Source organism: Pleurodeles waltl, chromosome 8 (genome assembly GCF_031143425.1).
Source record: "Pleurodeles waltl isolate 20211129_DDA chromosome 8, aPleWal1.hap1.20221129, whole genome shotgun sequence".
In the NCBI taxonomy this organism is placed as follows: Eukaryota; Metazoa; Chordata; class Amphibia; order Caudata; family Salamandridae; genus Pleurodeles; species Pleurodeles waltl.
This window is the reverse complement of record NC_090447.1, coordinates 1,491,129,424-1,491,142,809: the sequence shown is the minus strand read 5'-3', so window position 1 is coordinate 1,491,142,809 and position 13,386 is coordinate 1,491,129,424. Positions and strand designations below refer to the sequence as shown.

At 43.0% G+C, this 13,386-nt stretch overlaps 1 protein-coding gene across 1 annotated transcript in view; it reads right to left on the bottom strand.

Annotated features, from left to right (window-relative positions):
• Positions 1-276: 276 nt before the first annotated feature.
• Positions 277-13,386, bottom strand: part of GTF2E1 (general transcription factor IIE subunit 1) — a 212,033-nt gene continuing 198,923 nt past the window's right edge. Inside the window, exon 5 of the mRNA XM_069202702.1 lies at positions 277-4,112. Coding sequence (XP_069058803.1) covers positions 3,667-4,112 — 446 coding nt within the window. The 3' untranslated portion in view covers positions 277-3,666. The remainder of the gene's footprint in view (positions 4,113-13,386) is intronic.

The following is a 13,386-nucleotide window of genomic DNA, read 5'->3' as shown; positions in this document are numbered from 1 at the left end:
GAACATTTTTTATTACTATTAGTCTTGAACATGATGTTTTTTCTCTGTTATATTCATTTGTGTTGTCTTTTTCAGAAGTGTTCTGTCCGCACTGTTGCTGCTCCCCGTTTTATCAATTCACTCCAGTAAATTTTCTCATCTTCATCACATGGCTTTACTAAACTCTAATTTTTTTTGGATTTGGTCTTTATTTTTATTATTTCTATTATGTTTTACTACTTTTGTTTTATCTCTTCCCCTTCTCTACCCTCTAAAAAGAAAACTCAAAAACCATAGTAAAAGCAATATTGTTTATTGTATAAAGAATCACAATATTCAAAACATAGCAAAATACAGCAATAAAACCATTAGAAAAATGTAAAATGCACTACTTGATGCAGAAAGTCCCTTTCCGTTAAAAATTTCTAGCAGCCCACCTCAACCGACAAGGGAAGCTTCGTAACAACACACAAGGAAAAACACAGGTTTAAACTCTGACGTAGCAGGAGTCTAATCCCTTCGTGTAAAAGCTTAGTGTGAAAGGTTGGAAAGTTGCAGTCAGTAAACTCTTTTGAAAGAGGTTCTTCAACTGCAATACAGCAAACCAGCAAATGTTACTAGTACAAAGGAAGAACCCTCGCGTGGCCCCCTTTCTTCCAAGTTAAGGGGGGTTGTTCTCTCCAGATCTGAAGAGTACAGGCAGTGATCAAACAGAATTAAATAATCTATCCATTAACTAGGATTTAAAAAAACAACATTAAAGACATAAAACAGTGAAACGTTCCCCCAGGAAGTCCCTCTGTAGACGAATAAAAAGTCAAAACCCAAACACAACATAAAAATTCAGGCGACAAACTCAGAACTCACATTGGACCACCAGAGACTGCCGTCTGGAGGCTAACGAGCAGGGGTGTGGAGTGGCCCTGAGAAGAGACTTGCAAATCTCCACCAATGTACATCCTCATGCGTTATTGCAGAGGACCTTGCCGTCATAAAAATCTTTGGGCCGAAGCAAACCTCAAGATGGTTGGGTGGCTGAGTGGGAGGGGTCAAGTCGGAAAGCTGGACAGGGATTGGAGAAGAAGGCTGCACTGGTCTTTTTACGTGTGAACAAAGGAATATGGGAATTGGTCCGCTCCTACCTACTAAAAAAAATCCCTTTCTCACATTTTGCCCAGGAAGAACATTCTGTAAAACTGATGCTCAGAGGCTTGCTCATAGCAATATTATAATTGTGCTTGGAAGAAAAAGATGAAGGGATATGATGTGGTTGAAGCAACCTTTGTGGTCGAATCATCGGTTCTTCCCTTCTAAGTAGGTTTCTCACTAAGGAGTCAATCCCTTTAAAATGTATCTAAGAACAGTGAAAAAAGGGCTTAAAGCTTCAGGTGTAAAAGCAAAAACGAGCAGTGTAAATAAAGCTGCAATGAATCAGTGTGAAGTCTGATCCTGGAACACTTTAAAATATACCAAGCACTCTCTTTTCTAGGGCAGCAGTGATGTAGTTTGGTTTTATGAATCTCGCGGATGGTCGGATCATAGGGTGATCAACCAACAGTAAACTTCTTGCAAGTGAAACAAAAAAAGAAAAAAAAACAACACACACATATGGTTCAAGGGCTCAGAGGAAAATAGAATTGCTTCAGTCTTGTCCTCCCTGCAGATCATCAGGGTAGGATTTAATAAATTCACTAAGAAGCATTTGAGACAAGCTAGAGCTGCCATTAATATTAACAATTAAATGTCTTTTTTTCAGCTTAATCCTCAACAGGCAATGAACACCAAGATTTATAAAGCTATTTTAAATAGAGTCCACTGAGCTCCTGCACACAGACACTTGAAAAGGAGCCTCCAGCCACTTACAGTGAAAAGCACACCCGGTGGCCCCAAGTACTGTGTTTCCAGAGTGGGGTGCGAAAGATACCCGACTGATCCCCTTGGAGTGTGTGGTAAAGTGACAGAAGGTATATAGGGAAAGTGATGCGGTATGGGCCCAAGGAAGGTGTATTGAGAAAGCAATCCCACTTTCATCACATTAAGATGTTTTGGGATGGCGATACCATGTAAGTGATCCTCTCAAGATGCAAAAGGAACACACTTCCACAAGGATACTAATACTGCACATTAAGCATCTGATTTCAGGATCATTGACACTCCTTGGTCATACAAGTTCACAGGGAGCTAGAAAGCAACACCAGAATGATCCTACTGAGGTTTACCCGCTGTGAATTCACACTCACTCTGTTGCCGCTCATTGGTAAGGTGATATCACATGGATGCCAACACTGTATATTGTCAATGTGATAGCACAATGATCCCGTTGCTGCATAGGGACACCGTGGTCCACACCCATTGTACTGGGAATGTGATATGTGATGCAATTGCCACATAATGAAAAGATGCTACCACACTGATCTCATCTTCAAGTATAAGGACATTCGGTATCACAGAAATACTAACACTGAATATAGGAAAAAAAGGTCCCACGTTGATCCTGTTCAGAGATATGGACAATATAACACCACATAAACACTAAACTGCCAATGGAGAGCATAATACTACACGGATCTTACTGCCGTGTACTGAGAAGTGAATACCCAAAGCACCATATTGTTCGGTACTGAGAACGCAATGTATGGACGCTTCTTACATCAATTACATATAACGTAGACCCTATTGCTACCTATAGGGGCACGGGTACACCTTAGGGATCATGTCATATAATCCAAGTACCATGAACCTGATATTCTCAGGCAGTGGATACTACTGGTGCATATTTGAATCATTGTACTGCATGGAAATCTGCTCAATATCACCTTAATTGCTGAGCAAGAGCAAATCGAGGACCTTGCGGCCAGGGGGAAGAAGGAGCCACAGGAGTGTAGGTCCAAGGATCAGACAACCACAGTCCAAGGAGTAGGATATGGAATGTTGTCTGGCAGTGGGAAGTTTTCTTCACTAACCACACAAGTTTGACCCAATACATCCTCCTATTGTTCAGTGGCCATATTCCTACAACAGTTCACCCTTGCCAAAGTTACTTTACTTCTTTATTCAGGGTTCTTTGCATTTCCAGATGCAGACCTTTGTTTTATCTTAAATGTATGAAGAAAAGAATTGTCTCTAAAGAAAATGGATTTGGAGGGGAAGGGGTGGCAGAATATCTAAGATCTTAAAAATACCCATTGTTAAAATGGAAATACACATAAAACTTTTAAACAAAAGCCTGTCAAGATATCTCACAAAAAGCATCAAGGGTGCCTACCAGGAGAGGGCTTTCTAAGAGATCGTTAACACAAGAAAATGAGGAAAAAGTGGTTGGTGACCATAAAAGACCTGCCTAGATTAACATGAGTTCAGAGCCAGTTTTGTTTTTGAAGCAAAGTTAAGAGGAATGGCATACTTAAGCAAAAGAATGGCTCGGGTATGGTCACAGCTTACAAAATTTCACACCACTCACTGTTGTGTGTGCATTTGCACGTGTGTACACAACCCCACATGTACACACTGAACTGCTTTCTTTGCGCGTTTTTGACACACTTACTTTTTAATATTAGGCTTTCCAGGGTTTTAAAATCCCCACAGAGAAAGGCACCTCCCTCCTTGCAGGTGGATAAAATATGTGCTACATATTAATCAAATCCCATTCCATATGGAAAGAATGAAGTCACCAACATCTGTGGCGCTTCAGTCATACATGTCCTCAAAAATTCTCTGGCCCATTTCCATATAAAGCTCCTTTTCACGTGGTGTCATCTGCGTAACCAGCTCAGGTCGCTGGCTCACCACACTGTAGAGGTAGGGGCGCCCTCCTACCATTACAGTGGGATCAGTCGCCACGTCCTCAAACTCCTCCTCATCGTCGTCTTCATCATCGTCTTTGCCCCGCAACCCATGTAGAGCGGACAAAGCGGTTGATGGGTGGGGCGGTGTTTCCTCGTCTGACTCGCTTGTCTCGCTATCAGAGTCGCTGGCGTTTGTGGCGGAGAGCGTGGTCGCCCCGCCACCCCCAGTGGCGGCTGCTGCCAACGTGGTGCTCTTTTTCTCGTGAATGAGGAGAGCCTGCATCACCTCTTCGTTGTCGTCCACCACCGCTTTGCCGTCGTCACGCCCTTGGAACACGTTCACGCCATCTTCAAAAGATAAAAAATAAACACACTTAAAACACTGCAGTATATTTTACTTTCCTACTCATAGTATCCCTCCAGAACAGAGTTGGTGGCAGTAGGAGGAAAGGAAAATCACTTCTAGGCGTGGTAATCGCCTTTCCACTCAGAATATTCAGAACTAGCCTTCTTCTACAGGACAGTAGTTTAAGGGAACATATAGCCTGAGCCAAAACATTAATGCATCCTCCACAACAAAAACATTAAGCATGTTAAGTTATAACGCCTACTTTAAATGTTACACAATATAGACATATGATTGTGTTATATATCATTCGTCACAGCTAAACGACACGTTTAAACAAACTATTAAAATCCTAATTGACATTACTTTGCTAAATGCCCCCTGGTTTTTAGTCTCTTTTTATTACAATTTCTTGTGACTGAGCCAGAAGGATTCCTTCACCATTATTAGCAAACCTCTTCCAAGCACGTGACTTCCAAAACCAAGGCCACGCGCTCCAAAGAGCCAGGCCTTGCGCCCTTCAAAGAGCCAGGCCTCGCGCCCTTCACAGAGCCAGGCCTCGCGCCCTTCACAGAGCCAGGCCAGGAGCTTCAAAGTGCCAGGCCAGGAGCTTCAAAGTGCCAGGCCAGGAGCTTCAAAGTGCCAGGCCAGGAGCTTCAAAGTGCCAGGCCAGGAGCTTCAAAGTGCCAGGCCAGGAGCTTCAAAGAGCCAGGTCAGGAGCTTCAAAGAGCCAGGTCAGGAGCTTCAAAGAGCCAGGTCAGGAGCTTCAAAGAGCCAGGCCATGCGCTTCAAAAAAGCATGGCCCTTCAAAAAAAAAAAAAAAAAAAAAAAAAAAAAGGGAAAAGCCCCATCCTTCAAAAAAATCAAGGTACTACCAAGGTTCTATCCTTCAAAGAACGAGGGTCCTCTGAGTCACTCTTTTTCAAAATCCAAGACACTTCCATTCAAAAATTAAACTGAGCTTTTCGGTTGCTCCTCTTTCAGAATACAATGGTCAGCTAGGTTTGCTAAGCTGTCTCCTTTACAGATAAAAGTTGAGGTAGCCAATGATGAAATCTGACAGTTTACAAAGTTAAACTCACCTGAAAGAGTTGTCATGAAATCATGAAGGTAAACATAATTTTGAACCTCTTCCCCACTGAAACCCAGTCGTGCAATGTATTCACAACATGCAACAGGCCAGGTGAATGAAAGGACTCTAAAATACCTGTAGTAAAGATTCAGCTTTTGAAGCCATAAGCTCATAGAAACACCCAAAGAGGGGCTCTATTTTGTCAAATAATCTTAATCTCTGTTTAAGACAGGGACAGAATTCGCTATAATGCAGAGGAAAGAAGCCAGAACATTAAATCTTATTTTTCTCACCACTATGAATCGGCCCAGAGAAGAAGCTTATTCTGAAGAAGAAAGTGCCAGAGGCTGGCTCCTTCTTCTCATTAGACCTTCCGAAGGGAACAAGTTGCTCCTTTGTAGGAGGAGCCATTCTTTGTTCTTAATACTAACGCCTCTCGAGTGCAGAAGATGCAACATCCAGCAAAAGTCAAAGATTGTACTCACCTCTGTCAGAACACACTAGAGTTGTCAGAACTGCATTAACCCACCTATCTCATGCTCAGCTACCAGGAGCAGGCATGGGAGCCATGATCAGAAGCTGAGAACATAACACAGGCCAAGCACGCCACAAGCATGCCATACTCTAGCCTGGGCTGAAATGAGTACATTATTACGACTCACAGCTCGCTTGCACATCTCAACCAGAAGATTTGATGAACAACTTCCAGCGTTTACTTTCCCTGAACAATTTACTGGTTGAAAGAAGCAAGACGGAAAATCTATTTGGTGCATGATACAGGAAAAAAGACTGTTGCTGCATATCTGAGGATGTCTTCTATTGGAGAATTGATCACTACTAGGAACTAGGACTAGAAACACCTTCCTAAAAGCTGTACATTGAACTCATGTGAGGCATCAAAGGGGCTTACTAATGTAATGTTCTGGCCAGTGTCAGAGAAGATAGAGAGGGTTTCCAGTAGGAATGAACCTTGCGCTAAAAGGAATGGCACTACCATGAAGTTAACTTCCACTGCAAGGTACTGGCTCTTTCCTATTCCCATCTCATCAGCCAGAAAGTAGCATTGAAAAGCCAATGACTATCAAGAACTAGGGATGGAGCTACATCTGGAAAAGCAATGACTGGGTCTACCCTGGCTTTGTGGGACAGCACGGATTTGCATGAGACAAAGTCCAACGGCAGGACTAAGTGTTTTAGCAATTGTAACTAACCTGTATAGGGTACATCCACACCACTTGGGTGATAAAAGGTGGTCCGTGGAGTCGAACTGTGGGCTTCATGGAACAGAGGATAATGGAAAGGATGTGCGTACTCGGGTTGTATGGCCGTAGGTCTTTAAACTGCATGGTGAATGTCAAATGCTTGAAGAGTGACCTAGAGCACCGAAGTGAGTGCCACAGTGCGGGGCAACACTGAAAAGGCCCGACCACCAAAGCAGTTTCTTTAGTAGGTCCACCACCAAACGATCTTTGCCAAAAGGAGAATCCAGACACTGTGGTCTAAGATTTTCCTGCAGAAAGAGAAGTGCCACAGTCTGCACAGTAAGGAATGCATAAGCGCTTTAAAAACAAAATCCGCTGGAGCCTAATGAAGTGTTTGCTTGGTTAAGACCCAGATCTTCTTGACTCAGACCAATCTTATTGCTGTATCTGGACTGTTTGCAAACTTTTTATTATGATAGGAACTCCGGCTAGAAGTAATTCTCTTAGTAAAATCAGGGTGGAACATGACTATCTAGAGCTGAGGTCTCCAACCTTCTTTGTAATAAGAGCTACGTATGTTTAACGAAAATCCTCCTGGATGACTATGATTAGAGGAGTAATAACGACATCAGACAAGATTACATCAGTGGGCACCATGTGGAAAGGATTACCAGCAGTGATTACTGCAGTGCGGCAGGCCAGGTTGCCAGCAGGAATGTAAAAATGATTTGTCAATGTGGAATGCCTTTACATGGATAACACATAACAGCCATAGCTGAACTGCTCCTAATGATATGAGGAATAGGTTTCCCCAACACTTTTTGATTTGTATCACTCAAATATCAGCTTACAATATATTTTGGAAATTCAAACATTTTTCTCCAAACATCACCTTGTGAGTTAAACACATTTTCGTCTAGACTACACGCTTTTAATTTTGGTACACAACTCTTAAGTAAACAAAGCAAAAGCTTCTAATTTAGAAGGCTGGGCTGTACCCAGGAGAGCTACTTACAGGTAGCCGGAGAGCTACCAGTATCTCATAAGCTGCTTGTTGGAGAAGCCTGGTCTAGAGCCTCTGGCCATACTACTGTGTCCCAGGGATCCTTGGTGCCATCGACCACCTCCTGTATCTTGTCAAAGTTAAACTTCAAGAAGATGTTATTCATCCATTTATTCACTTCAAGCAGGCAACAAGTTACCGATAACCTTTTAAGCCAATGCAGCTGGTACACCAGACAGATGTTTTACAACAATTCTTCAGAAAAAGAGGCATGAGGGAGCTGGTAGAAAGAAGCCGGTTATCCCCGTAAATGTCAAGTTCTTTCACTACTTGTTAGACAAAGTCAGGATGACCTTATCCCAAACAAACAGTATGTACTGTTCTCAGGCACAAAAGTTTGAAGCTCAGAAAAGTAACCTCAGCTCACAGAAGTCCACTTTTATTCAAGGTGTGTTAGACAGGATAGAACTGAGTATAGATCCTATCTGGTTCTTTGCTGTCTAGCAGAGGAAAGTGATGAAGTAGGCCTTGTTTAAAGATAATCGTACAAAGACAATTGTTGCCAAACAAGTCTTATATTTGGTTGCATGGTTCAAATAAATGCTGAGAAAATATATGTAGTCAACACAGAACAAATGAAGGAGTTTGTACTTCTTTCCAAGGCCCAGTGGCAACACTCAGCCACTGGCCTTTGAGTCCTTCCAGTGAACATTCTCACAACCAGAACATCATCAAGATTGCCTAGGAAGATGTCTAGGTGACAGAGGACAGCTCCTTGGCTACCTTGCCCACAAGATGAGCAATTGTGGGAAGGGCTGAAGATCCAAGTAACATCTCCGTAATGTAGATGCGTTGTGCCAAAAACTAGAACTGGCATATGCTGGCTGGGACCGAGGAGTGACTGAATATTCAAAGAAACTGAAGGATGAAGGAGTGAGGAAGGGGACAGATAGAGAGAAGACAGAAATCTCACACAATAGAAAATCAATGTCCCCCAACAAAGTTTGTGAATTTGGACCCCTACGCATCTATGAGGTAACACTTGACATGGAGGTGGGCTGCAAAAATATATACCCAACAGTTATCTTGGGTCTTGAAGATCTAACCTGCTTGGTTGGACAGAATCATGAGGGCAATAAAGTTGTTTGCTCAGGGTGTCTGTTAAGCAAGAGCCCTTGGAAGATGACACATTTTCAGACCTATGTCACCAGATGGCAATGTGGAGGTGACTTGGTGCTGGAATGTTTCCTGGTGTGCCCCAATGCTACCAGATATGTTGGAAGGCAGTCAAGTTGAATGCGCACAACATTACATCATTCTACCCAACCATGAGGAGAAAGCCTTTTAGGGCAACATTTAGCAACAAAGGAGGTCATCAAGCTTTCCTTACAGGACACGTTCCAAGCATCCAAGAAGTACATAATCTATGACTGCACCTTTAGTGGTACACAGTTACCAGAAAATAATTACGGTTCTTTGGATGCAGTCTAGGCTGCAACTGGTTGCACAAAAATAGACTTTTGCTCTGCTGTGGAAATTAGTGGGCAGTGTTTGTAGGTTGCTCTTCCGGGGCCCCGTTGACCAGTTTCCAGAGCTGAGGTTAACTCAGTCCCAATTTGATTGTTCCTCTGCACAATACCAGAGGACACAATTCTAGAGGAAACACATGGCCACGCGCAGCAGCATGCTGACAATGCCATAGCCCAGCCACTCTAGCCATAGAATGCGTCTGCTGTGCAAGGGCACGCCCGCGTTGGATGAGCATGGGCACTGTCAGCACCGCTAGTGAAGACCGCTTGTGTCATATCACCCACTTCACAGGGGTATGTTCGACAGGCACAAAAAAATAATAATAAAAAAAAAAAACTCACTGCACAATCACAGCAAAGACCCACTAACCTTCTCTGTCCCCTGGTCGGTGTGGTGGGGAAGAATTGTAGGTTAATGCAAACCTCCTCAGACACTTAAGTTCTTCAAGTGAGACTGCTGAATGCAGTCATGGTTTCTTAGCACTATGTTTTTCGGTTTCCCCGAGTGTCCCCTAGCCACTGGCACTTCGGCTTTGGAGCTCAGGGCTTAATTTTAGGGCAAACAGGGCCTGTTCTTTTCCTCGAGTCAGGCAGCTTCAGTTTGTCCTCATGGTCATTCTCTTCTAAGCAGCATCTTCCTCATGGAATGGCACCATCAATAACAAGCACCCCCACCCCATCCTCCCCCACCCTACTCCGCTCAAGCCGTTTGTAAGCTCTCATTCCCTAGTGCTGTGATCCCCTCGATTCTGGCAGAGAAACATGGGCAACTCAGCTACAAGTAGGTGTGTGTGTGTGTGTGTGTGTATATATCTGGAAAATGTCACTTACCGAGTGTACATCTGTTCGTGGCATGAGATGCTGCAGATTCACATGCTGTGCATTATCCTGCCATCTAGTGTTGGGCTCGGAATGTTACAAGTTGTTTTTCTTCGAAGAAGTCTTTTCGAGTCACGAGACTGAGTGACTCCTCCCTTTCGGCTCCATTGCGCATGGGCGTCGACTCCATCTTAGATTGTTTTCCCCGCAGAGGGTGAGGTAGGAGTTGTGAGTATACTAGAGGTGCCCATGCAATGGAGTAGTTATGTATTCACTTAATGTGTATCAAAATAATAATTATTTATATATTTACAATTTTCATTCAACTAAGAACGGCTACAGGCTACCGGGGAGGTGGGAGGGCGCATGTGAATCGGCAGCGTCTCATGCCACAAACAGATGTACACTGGGTAAGTGACATTTTCCGTTCGGTGGCATGTGTAGCTGCAGATACACATGCTGTGCATACACTAACAAGCAGTAATCTCCCCAAAAAGCAGTGGTTTAGCCTGTAGGAGTTGAAGTTGTCTGAAATAATGTTCTTAATACAGCTTGTCCTACTGTGGCCTGTTGCGTTGCTAACACAGCTACACAGTAATGCTTAGTAAATGTATGAGGCGTAGACCAGGTGGCTGCCTTACAAATTTCTGTCATAGGTATATTCCCAAGAAAAGTCATTGTGGCGCTTTTTTTCCTCGTGGAATGTGCTCTTGGTGTAATAGGTAATTCTCTTTTTGCTTTAATATAGCAAGTTTGAATACATTTAACTATCCATCTGGCAATGCCTTGTTTGGATATAGGATTACCTGCATGAGTTTTTTGGAAGGCTACAAACAATTGCTTTGTTTTACGAAATTGTTTTGTTCTGTCAATGTAATACATTAGTGCTCTTTTGTGTCTAATGTACGTAATGCTCTTTCGGCTACTGAGTCTGGTTGCGGAAAGAAGACTGGGAGTCCACAGTTTGGTTTAGGTGGAATGGTGATATGACTTTTGGTAAGAATTTTATATTTGTACGGAGAACCACTCTATGGTTATGTATCTGTATAAAGGGTTCTTGAATAGTAAATGCTTGTATCTCTCTCACTCTTCTAAGTGATGTGATAGCTATTAGAAAGGCTACTTTCCAAGTCAGATATTGCATTTGACAAGAATGCATGGGTTCGAATGGTGGGCCCATGAGTCGTGTTAATACAATATTAAGGTTCCACGAAGGTACTGGTGGTGTCCTTGGGGGTATGATTCTTTTTAGTCCCTCCATAAATGCTTTAATGACTGGGATTCTAAAAAGCGATGTTGTATGTGTAATCGGCAGATATTGCAGTGAGATGTATTTTAATGGAAGAGAATGCTAGATTAGACTTTTGTAAGTGTAATAAGTAGCTTACAATGTCCTTTGTGGAGGCATGTAGTGGTTGGATCTGGTTAGTGTGGCAGTAGCAAACAAATCTTTTCCATTTGTTTGCATAAAAATGCCTTGTTGTTGGTTTTCTTGCTTGTTTAATGACCTCCATACTCTTGTGTAAGATTTAAATGTCTGAATTCTAAGGCTTCAGGAGCCAGATAGCTAGATTGAGCGATGCTGGAGTCGGGTGCCTGATCTGTTGTTTGTGTTGTGTTAACAGATCTGGTATGTTTGGTAATTTGATGTGGGGTACTACCGACAAGTCCAACAGTGTTGTGTACCACGGTTGGCGAGCCCAGGTTGGTGCTATGAGTATTAGTCTGAGTTTGTTTAGACTTAGTTTGTTGACCAGATAAGGAATGAGTGGGAGAGGGGGAAAAGCATACGCAAATATCCCTGATCAACTCATCCATAGTGCATTGTCCTTGGATTGAGGGTGTGGGTACCTGGATGCGAAGTTTTGGCATTTTGCTTTTTCTTTTGTTGCAAATAGGTCTTTGTTTGGTGTTCCCCAGCGGTGGAAGTGATCCTGTAGGATCTGGGGATGAATTTCCCATTTGTGAGTTTTCTGGTGGTCTCGACTGATTGTCAGCTAACTGATTCTGAATGCCTGGTATGTATTGTGCTACCAGGCGAATGTGATTGGGAATTGCCCAATGCCAAATCCTTTGTGCTAAGAGACACAGTTGTGACAAGTGTGTCCCCCCTTGTTTGTTGAGATAATACATTGTTGTCATGTTGTCGGTTCTGACAAGGATGTGTTTGTGGGCGACCAGTGGTTGAAATTATTTTAATGCTAGAAACACCGCTAGCAGTTCCAAATGATTTACGTGAAGTTGTTTTTGCTGATTGTCCCATTGGCCCTGTATGCTGTGCTTGGTGAGGTGTGCTTCCCACCCTATCATGGAAGCATCTGTTGTGATAACAGCTTGAAGCACTGGGTCTTGGAATGTCCGCCTTTTGTTTAAATTTATAGGGTTCCACCATTGAAGCGAGAAGTGTGTTTGGCAGTCTATCAACACTAGATCTTGAAGTTGACCCTGTGCTTGTGTCCATTGTTTTGTTAGGCACTGTTGCAAGGGCCTCTTGTGTAACCTTGCATTTGGGACAATGGCTATGCATGAAGACATCATGCCTAGAAGTTTCATTACAAACCTTACTGGGTAGGGTTGGTTTGACTGTATGCTTGATGTTACATTTTGGAACGCTTGGAACCTTTGTGGACTTGGTGTGGCAATTGCTCTTTGTGTGTTGAGTGTTGCTCCCAAGTATTGTTGTATTTGGGGTGGTTGCAGATTTGATTTCTGGTAATTTATATAGAACCCTAGTTTGTGTAACGTTTTTATGACGTATTGCGTGTGAAGAAGACACTGTTGTTGAGTGTTGGTTTTTATTAGCCAGTCGTCCAAATATGGGAATACGTGCATGTGCTGTCTCCTTATGTGAGCGGCTACTTCTGCTAGGCATTTCGTGAATTTTCTTGGGGCCATTGTTATCCTGAACGGTAGCACTTTGAATTGATAGTGTACGCCTTGCATTACAAACCTTAAGTATTTTCTGTGAGAAGGATGGATGGGTATGTGAAAATACGCATCCTTGAGATCTAATGTTGACATGTAGTCCTCCATTTTTAGTAAGGGAACCACGTCTTGAAGTGTTACATGTGGAAGTGGTCTGATTTGATGAAGAGATTCAGTGTTCTGAGATCTAAGATAGGTCTTAACGTTTTGTCCTTTTTTGGAATTAGGAAATATAGTGAGTAGACGCATGTTCCTTTCTGCTGCTTGGGTACTAGCTCTATTGCTTGTTTTTGTAATAGTGCTTGGACTTCTATTTGTAATAGGTCTAAGTGTTGGTTGGACAGATTGTGTGTTCTGGGTGGCACATCTGGCGGTACATTTGTGAATTCTATGCAATAACCATGTTGGATAATTGATAGGACCCATGCATCTGTGGTAATATGTGTCCAGTTTTGATAATCTGCGGTTATCCTCCCCCCACTGGTGATAAGTGTTGGGGTTTTGTGACATGAAGTCACTGTTTGGTCTGGCTTGGTTTGGTTGCCTGGAACTTTCCCCTTCCTCTTGGGAATTGTCCTCTATAGGAACCACGAAACCCTCCCCTTTGATATTGTACCTGATAGGTGGGTCTGGGTTGAGAGGTGGAAGGCTCTGATGTTTGCTGTCGAAAACCTCCTCTGAATTGTGGTTTCCTAAAGGTGCCTCTGACTTGCGGGGAGTAGAGAG